Source organism: Mastomys coucha, unplaced genomic scaffold (genome assembly GCF_008632895.1).
Source record: "Mastomys coucha isolate ucsf_1 unplaced genomic scaffold, UCSF_Mcou_1 pScaffold11, whole genome shotgun sequence".
Lineage (NCBI taxonomy): Eukaryota > Metazoa > Chordata > Mammalia > Rodentia > Muridae > Mastomys > Mastomys coucha.
In genome coordinates this window covers 10894941-10911049 of record NW_022196893.1, presented here as the reverse complement: position 1 = coordinate 10911049, position 16109 = coordinate 10894941, and the positions used below count along the sequence as shown (strand labels likewise).

At 48.6% G+C, this 16109-nt stretch overlaps 1 protein-coding gene across 1 annotated transcript in view; it reads right to left on the bottom strand.

Moving 5' to 3' along the window:
* Tab1 (TGF-beta activated kinase 1 (MAP3K7) binding protein 1) overlaps nt 1-16109 on the bottom strand; it is a 29608-nt gene that overhangs the window by 5076 nt on the left and 8423 nt on the right. Inside the window, exons 2-8 of the mRNA XM_031349686.1 lie at nt 8367-8503; nt 7887-8040; nt 6858-6944; nt 6257-6395; nt 4022-4135; nt 2915-3026; nt 688-832 (exon numbers count right to left, since the gene is read on the bottom strand). Of these exons, the coding sequence (XP_031205546.1) occupies nt 688-832; nt 2915-3026; nt 4022-4135; nt 6257-6395; nt 6858-6944; nt 7887-8040; nt 8367-8503 (888 nt within the window). The remainder of the gene's footprint in view (nt 1-687; nt 833-2914; nt 3027-4021; nt 4136-6256; nt 6396-6857; nt 6945-7886; nt 8041-8366; nt 8504-16109) is intronic.

Genomic DNA, 16109 nt, shown 5'->3' with positions numbered 1-16109 from the left:
TTGAACACAGGGGTCAGGTGACAGACAGCCAGGCTTTAGTAAGAGGCGGAGGCAGAGCTGAGTGCTAGGGCACAAACCTGTGATCCCAGCACTCAGGAGGCAGAGGCTGATGAACTCCAGATTTAAGGCCAGCCTGGAGTTTATCACTAGTTTCAAGCTAGCCTAGGCTACAGAGCAAGACTCCATCTTAAAAAGAAAAAAGAAAACCAGAAAATGATTACCTTCTTACACATATAAGAACCACATCCAAAAAAGATGGGCATACCTGAATTTGGTCCCACAGCAACCCAAGGTATAGGCAGCCACCCTTCAAATGCTAGCCAAGCATTGGGGCACAGGCCTGTATTCTGTACCACCTGAGAAGCTGGGGCGAGAGGATGCTATGCCTGAGGCCTGCCTGGGTTATACAGGCAGTTCAAGCCTAGCCCAGGCAACTGCTTTTCTCAAAACATGAAGATAGAATAGGGCCTGTGGGTATAACCTGCCCAGCAGCCTTAGTAGGCAGAACATACAATCCTGTGACCCTGGGAATCACTGGGCACTGCTGTGGGCAGCAGGTCGCAGCCCTTCCCTGCAGCCCCCAGGGCAGTATAGCTCCCAACCCCCCTTTTTGCTTTAGGCCCTGGCTTTGAGCCCTAAAAGGATGTCTGGTAACAGCATCTAAGAATCAGGGCTCCAGCCACTCACCTGGTTGGCCTGCCCAGGCCCATGGGCTGCCTCCAGGGCCTTGTAGAGCCCCTCCGACATCAGCACCAGGAAGCCCGTCACGCCATCCAGAGGCTGTGCGCCATGGATTTCTGGCTCTGCAATGATGGGTTTTGACTTGGCGGCACTATGGGAGAGAGGTGGGAGGGAGGGCTTTGTATGGAAAGGACCCCGGGGGCACTCCTTCTGCTGAGGATGACAATCTACACTCGGAACATAAAAAAATAAAACACCTGACTTGCGAAGAGGGAAAGGGGCTGAAGGAAAGAAAAAAGCAGACTAGACCTGTCTTCTGAGGCCAGCCACTAAAGCAAAGCCCAGAGTCATGCAGACAGAGGTCAGATGCCAGGTCCAGGCTCCACTCTGCCCTTCCTGGCATGGCCGGCCAGAATGGAGCATCAGGAAGTCTATTTCTATTTCTTTAGTCTTTGATAAGGTCTCATGTAGCTCCACTAATCTATAACTATGTAACCGTGGATAACTGTGGGCTTCTAATTCTCCTGCCTCTATCTTTCAAGGGCTGGATGGCAAACTACACCTGGCCAGGAGGCCGCCTTACAAAAGCCCTTATGTATGTCAGATGGGTGTGTGATAATGCCTGTCTTCCCAGTGTTTAGGACAGCTGTGCCAGGAGGGTGAGAAGTTCAAAGTCAAGACAACAGAGGTCTCAGTCTGGGTTACTAGTAAAAGTCTCTTTTGAAATAAAAATAAATTTAAAAATAAATAAAAGCCCATCCTCTTGCCATAACTCAGACAAGATGGGAGTCTATTCCAATTAACATCCTATACAGTACACTGTCTGCATGGGACCAGGGCAAATGTGTATGAGTCATTAAATGTCAGAAAATCTCTAGTACACATGCCCTGTGAGGACACTCTTGACGAGACACTGAGGAGGGAAGTCTGGAAACATGCTGAGCCATTCTCTTGGGGCTGCTCGGGCAGATGCTGACACAGCCATCTGCTGGATTCTTAGTCTTTGTCACAAGGCAGGACAGCAGCTCAGGGTAGGTGTGCAAGGGTGGAGGGACAGACCACTCATGAAGGGCATGTGACCTGTCCTGACCACACTGAACTGCTCCTGTTAAAGGAGCTGCCATGACAGTCCAATGTTAATAAAGTGGCTCAGAGAAGAGAAAGGGCAGAGCCCAAGGAGTTTGTGGGTACACCTTAACTCCCATGACACACACGGGCACACAGTCCATGTACATGTGCAAAGACACCTGGGAGCTGGACACATAAGGGCCTAGCAGCCTCTGGGTGCCGGAGGTCTGGCTTGGGATGGAAAGCTGTATGCACCCTTTCTGAAGCGCTCTGTCACAGACCTCCTACCCAATAAAGTAAACTGAACCCTGCAACTCACTCTGTAGACCAGGCTGGCCTCAAACTCAGAAATCCGCCTGCCTCTGCCTCCCAAGTGCTGGGATTAGAGGCATGCGCCACCACTGCCCGGCTGAGACAAAGCTTTTAAGCATTGAATGTTCAGTCTCTGGGAGGGGAGGAGTGTTAACTTAGCTGGACCTGGCCCTGCTGAGGGAGTCTGGCTGTGACCCAATGCTGGACTGGCACCACACAGGCACTCATGAGATGTTCCCCACCCCCCACCCAAGCTAGACAGCGGTAAAGGACACATGTTCTAGATTGAGGATGCCTGGGTCCATCACCTGCACTATGACTGGCCAGACTCCTGAATGTCTCCATGCCTCAGTTTTCTCTCATGGACATGCCTGTGGGGTAATGACAGCAGCCAGTTTAGAGGGCCTAAATAAGGGGTTAATAAAAGGCCATGCATTAGGAGTAAGCACTCCAGGTACAACAAAGGCTCACCAGCACTGTGACTGCGGTGGGGAAGGCCATGGGGGGAACCACGACTCATGCCCCAGCTCCATCTGGCTAAGTGAAAGGCAAGCACTAACAGCACTTGGACTCATCAGCTCCTGTTCATTCTGGCACCTCATGCTATCGCTGGATCCTCCGGCCAGGCCCTATGGCACGTTTGCTTCCTGGATTTGGTCAACTCCCTCCTTGACCCTTGTAGGCCTAGCTCCCAGGATCTAGGCCCTACTCCACACCCAGCTCTAGGGAAACAGGCAGTGTCTCACTTGGCCTGGGATTTCAATGGTAACCCTGCCACTGCAGCTGGGCACCTGATTCTAACGGAGGTCCTCTGGTCTCATAAGTGGCGAGGGCTGCAGAGATGGCCACCTACCTGAGCAGGTCAATGTCAGTGTAGCCATATTTGACCTTGTAATCCCCAATTCGCCTGGTGCTCTCCTGTCCACAGATGACGCCCACCTGCTTGATCTTTCCTGTGTCTAAACCTACCAGAGAGAGGACAACATGGTAGGCCCGTTTTTCCTCAGTGAAGAATTTAAAGGAGATGTGGATGTGACGTCCATGCACATTGTGAGTGAGGGCAAAATAACAGGAAATGGAAACAGTACTAGTGTACCATAGAGGACAACTCAAGCGTCCCATGTTCTCAGACCCCCATCCATAACAGAACATCCCTCACTCAGGCCCTGCTGTGGTCTGAAGGTGTCCTGTCCCCACGGGCTCATGTGTCTCAACATTTAGTTCCCAGTCAGCAGTGCTGCTTTGGAATCTTTGAATATGGGGTCTGACTAGAAGCAGGACTGTAGAGTGGGCTCTGAAAGGTGCAGAGCAAGCAGCTTCGGTTACCTCTCTTCTCTTCCTAATTTGCTAAGATTAGTAATTAGCTGTCATAAAATGCTACCACCACAGGTGGTGGCTCAGCCACCATGCTTCCCTGTCATGATGAATAGTCATAGCTTTAAAGCATGAGCCAAAAACCAACCAAACAAAAAAACCTTTTTCCTCCCGTCAGGTATATCTGTCAGGGGTCTGGTTACAGTAACGAGGACAGTAAGTCTAACAGGCCTCTGCCTACAGGCCCGGCAGCACCAGCCTGCACAGTCCTGTCTGCCTGAGCCCAGAAGGCCGCAGTGTCTGCAGAGCTGGGAGGGAAGGCAAGGCTCTAGAGACACCAGGACTGCAGGACTTCTCTGCTCTCTTGGTCTCAGTCAGGAACAGGGACATGTGCCTAGTATGTGCCAGGTACTCCTTTGGAACGTAGTCTACAGACATTAACTCTTGGAAGGGGGTTCACTACCACACCATACAGATGAAGAATTTCCCAAGTCACAACTGTCCAGCAACAGATCCAGCCCTGGCTATAGGCCCAGTTCTTTAGCCTTGTACTTCCTTCACCTAGCTACCAAAGTGGGGAACAGAGGGAGCCCAGGAGCCGGCCTCCCTGTTCCCACAGGTCCCTTCGCCCAGCCTCTCCACGCACCCAGTTGCGAAAGACGAAAGAGCTCATCCTCATTCTCGGTGGTGTGGTCCATGTTCAGCTGGGTAACCTGTAACCCATCCACTGTAGATTTACACAGAAGGGCCCTGTTCGTACCTGCAGCACAATTAGACCAAGATTAAGCAGAGGGAGGAACAGGAGTCACTGACACAACAGAAAAGACAAGCAGATGTCACACACACAAGAGGTTCAGAGCTTGGGTAAATCCCCAGGCAAGGACAGGCACCTCAGCAGGGAAGCAGGCTTCGAGCTACAGTGTGATCACAGGACTGAGTTTAATAAGAGACTTTTCCTCAGGGGCCCAGACCAAATCTTCAGATTATCTTGGCACAATGTCTGTGGTAGCTTTGAAACAATTTGTGAGCGGGCTCTGGATGAAGCAAGACTGCCACAGGACAGAAGTGTTGGGGCGTGGAGGGGCACCAACTATTTATCAGCTGTTTTATGTTTTGCAAGCTGATCCCTAAGAAAATCTTAAGAGGAGGAAGGGAGCCAGGGCACCATGAGTAGACGGCTATGGAGTCCTTACAGCGACATGCATCACGTACAGGTTCTTGGGTCCTCTGATGGCCCCTCCTTTGGCCTTAAATCCAAATGTCCCCATCAACCAGCTTCCTGCTGGTTTTAAGAATGCAGGGCAGGCCTTTGCTCCAGGAAATTTCTTTCAAAAGAAGCAGCCATGGGGCTGCAGATACAGGGCGCACAGAGGTCCTTGAGCCCACAGGTAAGCACTAGGGAAACCTCGAATGTTGAACATGTAGGGCTGTCTCTTCAGAGGGAGAGGTACATAAGCTATTCTTCACCCAGGGGACTGGGGAATGGAGGTGGTTAACAGCCTACCTGACTTCTGTGCTACTGGTATGACCAAGATCACACCAGATCCTCCCCTAAGGCCTTAAGATCTTTTGTTTGTTTGTCTGTTTATTTTTGGTTTTTTTTTTTTTTCAAGACAGGGTTTCCCTGTATAGCCCTGGCTGTCCTGGAACTCACTCTGTAGACCTGGCTGGCCTCGAACTCAGAAATCCACCTGCCTCTGCCTCCCAAGTGCTGGGATTAAAGGCGTGCGCCACCACTGCCCAGCAGGCCTTAAGATCTTAACACATGTAGTTAAACCCATCTTCATGAAAGAAGGGACGTGTGCTTTGAAGAGTTTTGCTGAGTATGGTGGCACAGGCCTTTAAACTCAGCACTCTGGAGGCAGAGGAAGGGGATCTCTGCAACTTCATGGCCAGCCTGATCTGAAGAGTGACTTCCAGGACAGCCAGAGCTAAGCAGAGAGACCTTGTCTCAAAAAAGAAAAGGAAAGAAAATAGTCTTGATATAGTAATGCCTTACTGTGCCCATGGAACTATGTGAGACATAGAAATGCATTCCAAATTGTACCTTAAGCCTAAAATAAACTGCCTGCTGTCAGACTCAGACCAGTGGGTCTCAACCTTCCTAATGCTCCTTAATACAGGGCCTCCTGTGGTGCCCCCCACCATAAAAGTATTTTGTTGCTACCTCATAACTGTGGTTTTGCCACTGTTCCGCGAGTCGTAATATAAACATCCATGTTTTCTTTTTTTGGTTTTTTTTGTTTTTTTAGTTTTTTCGAGACAGGGTTTCTCTGTGTAGCCCTGGCTGTCCTGGAACTCCCTCTATAGACCAGGCTGGCCTTAAACTCAGAAATCCGCCTGCCTCTGCCTCCCAAGAACATCCATGTTTTCTGATGGCCTTAGGTGACCTCTGTGAAAAGGTCATGTGACCTCCACGGGTTTGAGAACTGCTGCTCTAGAAGTCTGAACCAACAGCAGCTACTAAGTCATTTTGAACTGGGTTTTCTTCTTGCCTCACACGACAACCCTGCTGTGTGCAGAGACCCCCACAAAGATGGCTCAGCAGTTACGAGCACTGGCTGCTCCTCCAGAGGATGCAGTTCTATCTCCAGGACCCATGTGGTGGCTCACAAAGCCTGTAACTCCAGGACCAGGGAATCAGATGCCTCCACAAGCACCAGGCACACATGTGGTAGAGACAATACATGTAGGCAAAACACCTAGACACATAAAATAATTTAAAAAGGAAAGGATGGCTGCAACCCACCTTGCCTCACTATTGTCCTTCCACCTGGGGTTGACAGACAACTGAATGAGGAGGCACAGCCCAATTGCCCTGGAAAGCTTGGGGTATGCACAGACAGAAAGTGGACTGGTGTGGGGCAGGTGGGTAGCTCACCAACATTGGCAACGTAGAGTTTGTTGTTGAGAAGGACTGCCACAACAGCCATGGCCCCTCCCGAAATGTCCCTCTCCAGTGCCTTGAGTCTCTCAAGGATCTTCTGATACTGGGGTGGCAGCTGGTGCTGGGGCACACCCTGCAAGCCATTGCCAAGATGTCAGAGGAGGACAGGCGCTCGAGGACCACCTCACCAACCCTCTCCTTCCCCTGAGATAAAGCATGCAAGGCCCCTGAGCAGCCAGGACAGCAAGTCACCAGCATACATGTGGCCAGACTGGATACCTATAGGATGCCCTGGCAAGTTCACTGTTGCTTTAACTAGGGGCAGCCTGAAGGTGACCCTGGCTCTGGACTGAACCAATCACAGAACCTGGAAAGGCCTTTCCTTCCACCTATCCCTGTCATCTAAGGATAAGCCTCCGAGAAAAGCTGCCCACTGCTGAACTGGGGATCTTTACAGGGATACACCCACTGCCATCCCAGCCTGCCCATCAGGACAATGCCTCATGATTTCTGCTGCAGGCCTTGCCGTGCCCATGGGCGGCAAGTGACACAGAGGTTAGTGATGGCACCCAGCAGTACTAGTACAGTCAGTTACCTCCGGCAGTTGGGACTGAAGGCTTGCTTTTTCAGCCAAGGCATCATCGATAGACTCCAGGAAGCTCCTCTCCACCACGTCGAATGCCTGAAGAGACACAGGGCAAGGCAAAGGCTGGCTCAAACACCACCATCACCTCCTGCTAAGACATCCCTATGGAGAGTAACAGACCCACGGCAATCACAGACGGCCGCATGTGACGGGCGACATCTATCACTTGTGCCTCATATGTGGGCCTTTCTGTCCACTGTTTGACCAAGACCTTTAGCAGTGGGATGGGAGAAGGGTGCTCCTTATGCAGCCTGCAGAGGAATGAGAGGAGGCAGGAGGAAGGGCCAGGCCCTGTGCTCGAGAGCTGGGGTGTAAACAGCAGTGCTGCTGACTTGGGTTCATGTGAAGTGAGACAATCTAGGAGTGCTTCATCAATGGATCTGTAGGGGCATGGCAACCCTTTCTGAAGAGGCCTTTGTCAGGACCTCCTGGACACTGGTGTAGCAGAAAGCTTCTTCCTGGTGTAGCCTCTGCAAAGCTCTAGTCTAGGAGCACAGAGAACAGGAAAAGGCTAGGGCCAATATCTCAAAGACCAAGAAGCCTTCCTGGGTAGAAGAAAATCCCAGCACAACAAACCAAACCAACCAACCAACCAGAAACCAGCACTAGCCAGTGAGGTATAGGACAGAACAGGAGTGGAAATAGTCCCAGAACATGCAGCACTGGAGAATGAGCTCCTGGCCACACCTCAAGCAAAGGAAGTGGTCACTGTCAAGGACCTTATCCCCACAGAGCCTCTGTTCCCAGTGAGGCCTTCTCCCAAGTCAGTCCTGCTACCAATGGAAAAGCTGCTGCTCCTTGCCTGTCCTGGACTCCTGTCTGCAAAGAGCCATGGCTACATCAGGAAGTGTACCCAGAACTGATCTTTGGTAGGCAATGAAGAAGCAGGCAGTCTGCAGATCACCCTACAAGGCCCAAGTTCCCGGGAGTGGACACACGTGCCAGCCAGGCCCCTGGCACCTAGCCCAGTCCTCTTACCTGCAGCAGGACCCGTCGCACATCAGCCTCAGTGTGTTCAGTGGTGAGCTGGCCCAGCAGGAGCTCTGCAGAGAGCCTCTGTGCCACAAAGTTGGTCACGCGGTTGCCATCATAGCCATTGAAGACCCCATACAGGAAGCAGTTGTTTTCACTTCTAGCAGAGGGAGGGCAGGGGGAGGGCTGAAACCAGGGACATGTAGGTGGTGGAAGAAGAAGGAAAGGAACTGGGGAGGGACTAAAGGCAGAGAAGGCTTCAGGCACTCATCTGGGACCCCGCACTGTGGCTATCATTTCACTATACATATGACCTGCTTCTGAATCTTCCCTGTCAGCCTCCTCCATCCCTAACCCACAGCACTGGACGCTTCTCACAGGCCCCACTTCACAGGCAAGCCTCAGACATGGAGGTGGCAGGACAGTATCTTTTCTTGCGCATGAACTGACCTTTTCTGTTTAGTACAGTCATGCCAACACACATACCTGAACTTGAGCCAGTTGTCCTCTGGAGGGTGGCTCTCAGTGCCCTTGCCATCAGCAGAGTAGCTACGGTTGGAAGCTGAACCAACTCCGGAGAGGTGACAGAGTGGCAGGTCATCTGTCCAGCTTGGCTGCTGCTCCTGGGAAGCATCAGGAAACTGAAACCTACCTTCTTCCCCAGATCCCATTGCACCTGCTTCTCCAACAAGGGCAAATGTAGGCCTGCAGCCCGCAAGATGGTTATGTCTGGGAAATAATGAAGTTTGTCTGAAGGGACTCTAACAAAAGTGTTCCCTGTGTTTATGGTGCATCCCTTGGGAACCCTAAAACTGCAGCATTCCCTAGTGGGAAGCTTAGCATGGCTACCTAGAGAGTGAGCTGTACTACAAGCAAGAATCGCTAATGTAACACACAGGAATAAGTCCAGCTTAGAGCAAACTCTTTGGTCATACTTCTCCCACAGAGGTTCTAATTGTACAGCATGAAGGAATCTTTTGGGTACTGGTTCCAACCGCAGAATGCAGGCCCCACTGCACAATTCCTGACCAGTGCGAAGCTTGGGCTGTCTGTGCTATAAACAGATCCCCACACTTGTTCTCAGGAAGGTGGCTGGGACCTGGCCTTCAGAAACTCCAGCCTGCAAGTCAATCTGTCTTTCTCCCTGGTTTGGAGGCCTCTGCCTGTGTCCTGTCTCCTTCAAGCTGCAGCGTGAAGCCCTGTGCACACCCCTTTTTCTTGTTGGGCATACCGCACCTGATCCATCTCTCATCCTTTCCCATCAGATTTGGATCTCAAATCAGGATGGTTTTGCTTAATCACTGCAGAGATTTACATGTTCCCCCCCCCCCCACGTACGTCTTGGCTTAAATATCCGAACTCTTACTTTTGTAATGTTCCAGGAGGTGGCCCCTAAGTTTTTCTCTTGGAATGTAAGACTTATTAGTAAGCATGATCCAGTGAGTGATAGGACATAGCACAATGGAGGTCCTCACGGGTGCACGGCTCAGGGTTATCTGACCCCACAGCTGCTGGGGATGGGCTCCATCTTAGCATGACATGCTAACAGGAATTACACGTGGGAAGACCCCACTTTGGTAGCCAAGGAAGTTGGTCCATGTGAGGGTTCAGTTATACATTCTCTATCCTGTACCTTGGGAGGGATGAGCGTGAGGACCTGGCCAGTGTCCTGGAGGCCCCCCAAAGCACCTTGCATCTGCATCTGAAGCCTAGACTGTGAGAGAACATAGTACCAAAGACACAAACACCCACTGGAAAGCTATTTCAAAGATCCTGCAAACACCTGTGCCAAGGCAGGCATCAGATCTCTATGTGGTACACATACATACATGCAGGCAAAAACACATGGATAAAGTAAAGTACCCTGAAAAAAAAAAGTTGGAAAGTTCTATTGAAATAGTAAACAATTATGATTACCAGCTGCAACTTCTTACAAGTTAACAGTAATGATCTTCAGAAAAAAGATGTAAAACTGCTGGGTGGTAGTGATGCACACCTTTAATCCCAGCACTTAGGAGGGAGAGGCAGGGCGGATCTCTGAGTTCTAGGACAGCCAGGGCTACACAAAGAAACTCTGACTTGAAAAAGCATTAAAAGAAAAGGGAGGGGGTGCATAAAACCACTGTAGCTGGCTGCTCCAATCAGCTATAGAAAGTCTTTGGCTAACTTCTGTGGCAAATTTCATTTGCTTATTTACATAGTGATGAAAGTCACTAGACATACTCCCAATTATAATTGCTTTTATGCCACATACATCTATTTCATAGCTTTTGTTCAGTACTTAGCACCCTGGAGCTACTACTGCAGGGTGTGGGAGTTTCACTTTAAATGACCATGCAGTGAAATCTTTGTCTTTGGGTATGCAGTCATGCCGACACCCTAGACTCTGCATTGCTACCTCCCGACAGGACACGGAATGCCCTGCTGATGTCCTTGGGAGTCGCTCCACCCACCACTGGCCTGCTCTCCATCCTGTGGTTTTTCCCTTTTTAAGAATGGCATCTGTCAAAGCGTGTGGTGTGTGGCCCTGTGAGGCTGGCTTCTTTTGCGCATCCTGCCCTTGAGATTCAGCCACACTGTTGCTTGTGTGCATTAATAGCTTGCTCATCTTTCCTGAAACATTCGTAGTTCTCCTTTCTCATTGTTGAATACAATAGTCTGCTTATCCCAGCATCCTCCAAAGGACATTTGTGCTATCTACAGCCTTCAGTATTTGGGAGAACTGCTATAAATATTCATGTTCAAGCTTTTATCTGAATGTAGCTTTTCCTTTCTTTTGGTAACTAGGGCTCAGGCGGCTAGGTCACAAAGATCTACTGAAAGGCTGACAAGCATGTGGCACCACACTACATGCATACATAAAAAAACTAAGAAGCACTGTGTCCAACTAAATGGTTGTTCAGCTTTTTCTTTAATATTTCTTTATTGGGTCAGGAGTGATGGTATACAGCATTAGTCCCAGTATTTGAAGGGCAGGCCAGCCAGAGTTCTATAGTGACCCTACCTTAAATAGGAGGTAGGTTACGGACATATCTGGGTACATAAGCCAACACCCTCATGTGTGTGGGTGCTCCTGGAAGCCTGAAGAGGGTGTCTGGTCCCCTGGGAGTTAGAACTTAAGGTGTGAAAAGCCACTGGACACCTCCGCCAGGAAAGAAACTTAAGTCCTCCAGAAGACCAACAAGAGTTGTTAAGTGGTAAGCTACTCTCCAGCCCCTAGGTGTTTAGCTTTAGAAGAAACTGTCAAGCCATCTTCTAGGGCAGCTGTGACATGTATCTGTCCTGCAGTTGCACGAGCTCCAAGCAGGCAGCATTGTGGTCACTGCTAGGTCAAGCCTGTTCTTCACTCTCAAGCACACCCTATCTCATGGTGTCATTTGCATTTTCCTGATAGCTAATGATACTGCAACATCTTTTCAAGTGTTCCCTTGCCACCTACAGGTCCTCTCTGGCAAGTTTTCATTATGCCTCCTTTTAAATTGGGAGGTTTAACAACTGAGTCTAGAGAGCTCTTTTTTTGTTGTTTGTTTGGTTGGTTGGTTTTTTAAGACAGGTTTTCTCTGTATAGCTCTGGCTGTTCTGGAATTCACTTTGTAGATCGAGCTGGTCTTGAACTCAGAAATCTGCCTGCCTCTGCCTCCCAAGGGCTGGGATTAAAGGCTAAAGGCGCGTGCCACCACTGCCCGGCTTGAAGAGCTCTTTATTTATTTGCAGTAGAGTCCTTTGGTGGCTACATGATTTTAAAATGTCCTCTCAAGTTTGTACTTGTCTCATATTCTTTTTGGTAAAATAGACTTAAATTTTTATGATTTCCATTTTATTGACTTCTTCTATTCATGGTTTGTGGCCACCCCCCACGCCTCCACGTCAGCATTTCTCTGTGTAGCCCTGGCTACGCTAGTACTAGCTCTGTAGAACAGGCTGGCTTCACATAGATTTGCCTGCTTCTGCCTCCCAAGTGCTGGGATTAAAGCTGTGTGTCGATACTCAACTATGTTTGTGCTTTGAAGTCACACCCAAGAGCTCTTATGCAAAGCAGGCCATGAAAACCTCATATTTACTTGAAGTTTTACAGTTTAATGTCTACACCTGAGACCTCTGTTGAATGACTTTGTGTAGTTTGATGCTCCTCAGTTCCAACCCCACCTGTTGGAGAGCAGCTGCAAAAAGGTCCTGCTGTGTTTAGGGACTCTGTTCTGTTCATCTCTGTGATGAGCATTTTATCCCTTCAGCTTTGTTATAGTGAGCCTTAAATTCTCATAGAGCAGAAGTCTCAACTTTCCTAATGCTGCGACCCTTTCATACAGTTCTGATATGGAGGATGTCTAATGTGATTCCTGTGGGTTGTGACCAACGGTTGAGAAGCACTGACCTCAGGGACTTTCTCTAACTACATTTTCTTCCCAAAAGGGCTCTGGCTAGTCTACTTTCTCTACCTTTCCATCTAAACTTTAGACTTACTTCGTTCACATGCTGCACACACACAAAGTCTTGGTTGGAAATTCAGGCACAGGGGTTCACACCTGTAATTCCAGCATTTGGGAAGCTGAGGCAGTAGGATCACAGTTTCAGACTGGACTGGACTACACAGTGAGACCTTGTCTCAAAAAGAATGAATGAATAAGTTTTGTTTTTGTTTTTGTTTTTTTGGTTTTTCGAGACAGGGTTTCTCTGTGTAGCCCTGGCTGTCCTGGAACTCCCTCTGTAGACCAGGCTGACCTCGAACTCAGAAATCCACCTGCCTCTGCCTCCCAAGTGCTGGAATTAAAGGCGTGCACCACCACCGCCCGCCACTACTGCCCGCCACTACCGCCCGGCTTGTTTTTGTTTTTTAAAGGCTAATGGAATGTTGGTTGTAACTACTTGAATCTCTCTCTCTCCTTGTTGGCTTAGAAGAACTTTATGGAAGGAGCTCTGGGTAGGAGACAGGGATTTTCCCTTTAGGCTTGAAGGAACAACAGAGAAGCAGCCGACAGGACACAGGTTCAAAAAAAAACCAATATTTTAGGAAAGACAGCTAAGGAGTCCTCTTGGGTTTGGAAGAGCTCAAGGTACACTAGCTTGGTAGAATGGCATGGAAAGAGATTTCTAAAGCACCAGCAGGTTAGTTGTAAAATCAGGCTTGTAAATACATATTTGTATACAGTCGCTGAGCTAGCCGTTTCACCTCAGTCTATACCTCTTGTGTCTTTACGGGCATAAATTCTAGGTGCCCTGATACATATTCCACTCTGACATCTCCAGCACACTGATCTTCTGATCCATGAATGTGACTCCACTCATTCATGCTCCCTTCACAGGATGTTTGCTTCAGTCACAGCCTTGCCACAGGATCCGAGGAGCCACTAGAAACCTCCTAGTAGTCTTTCAGAACAGACACTATGTTTAAAAGCTACACTGGCAATGAATGAAATAGCTGAAATCCTGCTCAGCTCTGGTGACATTAGGTCAAGGGAGGACCACAGGAAAGTGCTTCCTGGTCACAGAAATGCTTTCTGGCTCTGTTTTTGGCTTTGACACACACAGGAAAGTTTAGCCATATGTATTATATCATTGCTGTATGTTCAGTTAACATACACACTCATTCAACAAATCTAGCTGCTGGTGCTTAAGTCAGGCATCACACTAAGTCCCAGGAACAACATAAGTAAAACAAGAAAACTCACTGTTTAAACCCTCCCTTCTAGGGTAAGACGACGACAACCACATGAGCGTAAATTGGCATGACTGCTTTGGCTGGAGATATGGGCTGCAGAGAAACACTAGAGAAACCAGACAGAAAGTGATGGGGTGAGCTCTTTGATGAAGCAGTAAGAAGAGCAGATGACCTCTAAGCCAGACCTGAGTGGCTGAAATACTGGTCTTTCTAGAGACCGGAGATGAGCTTTCCAAGCAGAGGGAAAGCATGTGCCAAGATCTGAGGTAGAAGAAGAATGTACTTGATTAGAGGAAGCTGGGAGGCTGGCACAGTGTCCACGGTAAGCATGAGGGAAAGCAGCTGGAGACCTGAGGAGCCACACAGATGCACACACAGTGCCAGATGTCATGGGCCATGGTAAGGAGGTAACATCGAGGGAACTCACTTTCCAGGAACTCTACCCTTAGATCTGGTGATTGTGTCTCTACTCCGGGACCCTTACTCAGGGCTTAGACAACCTGATAAAGGACGTTCCTTTTCTAGGCACTGCCTATTGCTTGTGGTGGGAAAGAAAAATTAAACCTGGGACACACATAAGCACAAGGGCACCTTTTCAGCCAGGAGTATCCTGTTCTGTGAGGAAAGATGGGTGAGAAGGTAGCGTTCAGCCCCTTAAGGGCTGCAGTGGATCCTGTCTGCATGAATGATGAGATTAAGATGGACTGAACTTGCTAATATGAGATGGGCAACATGAGTTACCTGTGACGTACACCATCTATCTCACGCCAAGGCAGATATAGGTCTCCTATGACTGGCATATAGGACTGGAATCTTTCTAACATCCATAGTGGCCAGCAAAAATAAGTATAGTTCAGGCAACTCATTCAGTGTTAGAGATACAATATTAAGAAGGCTAGTGGCTGGGTCTAATGGTACATACATACCTGCAGACCCAGCACTGGGAAGTCTGGGGCAGGAAGCCTGGAGTTCAAGGCCATCACACAATGGGTCAGTCAGTGAGATGGCTCAGTGGATAAAGGTGCTTACTGCCAGGCCTGATGATCTGAATTTGATCCTGGGGCTCACATGGTAGAAATAGTCAGCCAACTCCTACAAGTTGTCCTCCAACCTTCACCTGCATGTCTACACACACACACACACACACACACACACACACACGTACACACACACACACACACATGAAAAACTAAAGAAAAAAAAGAGACTCTTACACTACATTTTTAAAACATCTCTTTTTCAGGGACTAGCGAGATAGAGTTAAGAGTACTGGCTGGCTGGGCAGTGGTTGGACGATACCTTTAATCCCAGCACTCAGGAAGCAGAGGTCAACCTGATCTGCAGAGTTCCAGGATACCCATGGCTACAGAGAAAAAAAAACAAAACAAAAAACAAAACAAAATAAAACAATGTACGGGCTGTTCTTGCAGAGAGCCAGGGTCTCACTTCCAGCACTCACATGGCAGCTCACAACCCGGTGCAATTCCAGTTCCAAAAGCTCTAATTGATGTCCTCTTCTGGTATCTTTAAGCACTACACACACAGTGCAAACATATTTACAGGCAAAGCACCTACACACATAAAATAGAAATAATTTGGGTGGGGGAGGGGTGTTGAAAGGGCCTGACTGGGTAGCCCTGGAACTCCTGGAGCCAAAAACTGGTTTGAGCCTTGAACTCAAGAGAGAGCTGCCTGTCTCTGCCTCCCCTCCCAAGTGCTGGGATTCATGGCACCACTATGCCCAACTCTAATTTCTTTTAATTTAATTTTTATAATGTTTATTCTGTAAATTCTAGAGAGTTATCCTTCAAACAGTAATTTTCAAGGCTCCAGTGCCACTGTGCACTTATGAAATGAACAGTCTTTGTTTATCTTGAAAAAAGCACCCAAGAAATGAAATATCTTGAAACTTTTTGTGTGTGTATGGGGTGAGTTTATATGTGTTCCCATGTCTAGGTGTATATGCGACAAGGGACTAAAATTGACATTGAGTGCTCTCCATTTCATTCACTGAAGCAGGGTCCCCATCAACCTGAGGATGGGTAATTCCAGCTACTCTTGTTAGCTTGGGATCTCATTTCTGTTTTGAGTGTTGGGGTTACAGGTAGGCCAACACAGCTATCTGGCTTTTACACAGCCTTCTTTCTGAGAAGTCTGGTAGGTCATTGTCTCCCAACTGTAGTCCTGCAGTAAGCTTTTTAAACTTACATTCACATAGGTCAAATGAGAATTTAATGCTTTTCTTCTAGCTTCCAGGGTGTTGGCAGCCTTGAATATCACCCTTTGACAGGCTAACAGTCTCCTAACAGTTGTCTAGCTTATTCAGATAAAGCCATCTACAGAGCACTTTGAATGACTCCTAAAGACCTGCCCAGACAAAAGCCGTGGGAAACAAATGCACTTCTGGCAGGAGGGCTCCACATCAAAGACTTGCCTTCCTGGAAAAGCTTAACACAAAGCTGGGTGTGGTGGCACTCACAGCACTCGGGAGGCAGAGGCAGGGTCTCCCTGAGTTTGAGGCCAGTCTGGGCTACCAAGTGAATTCCAGGATAGCCAGGGTTATATAGAAAGAA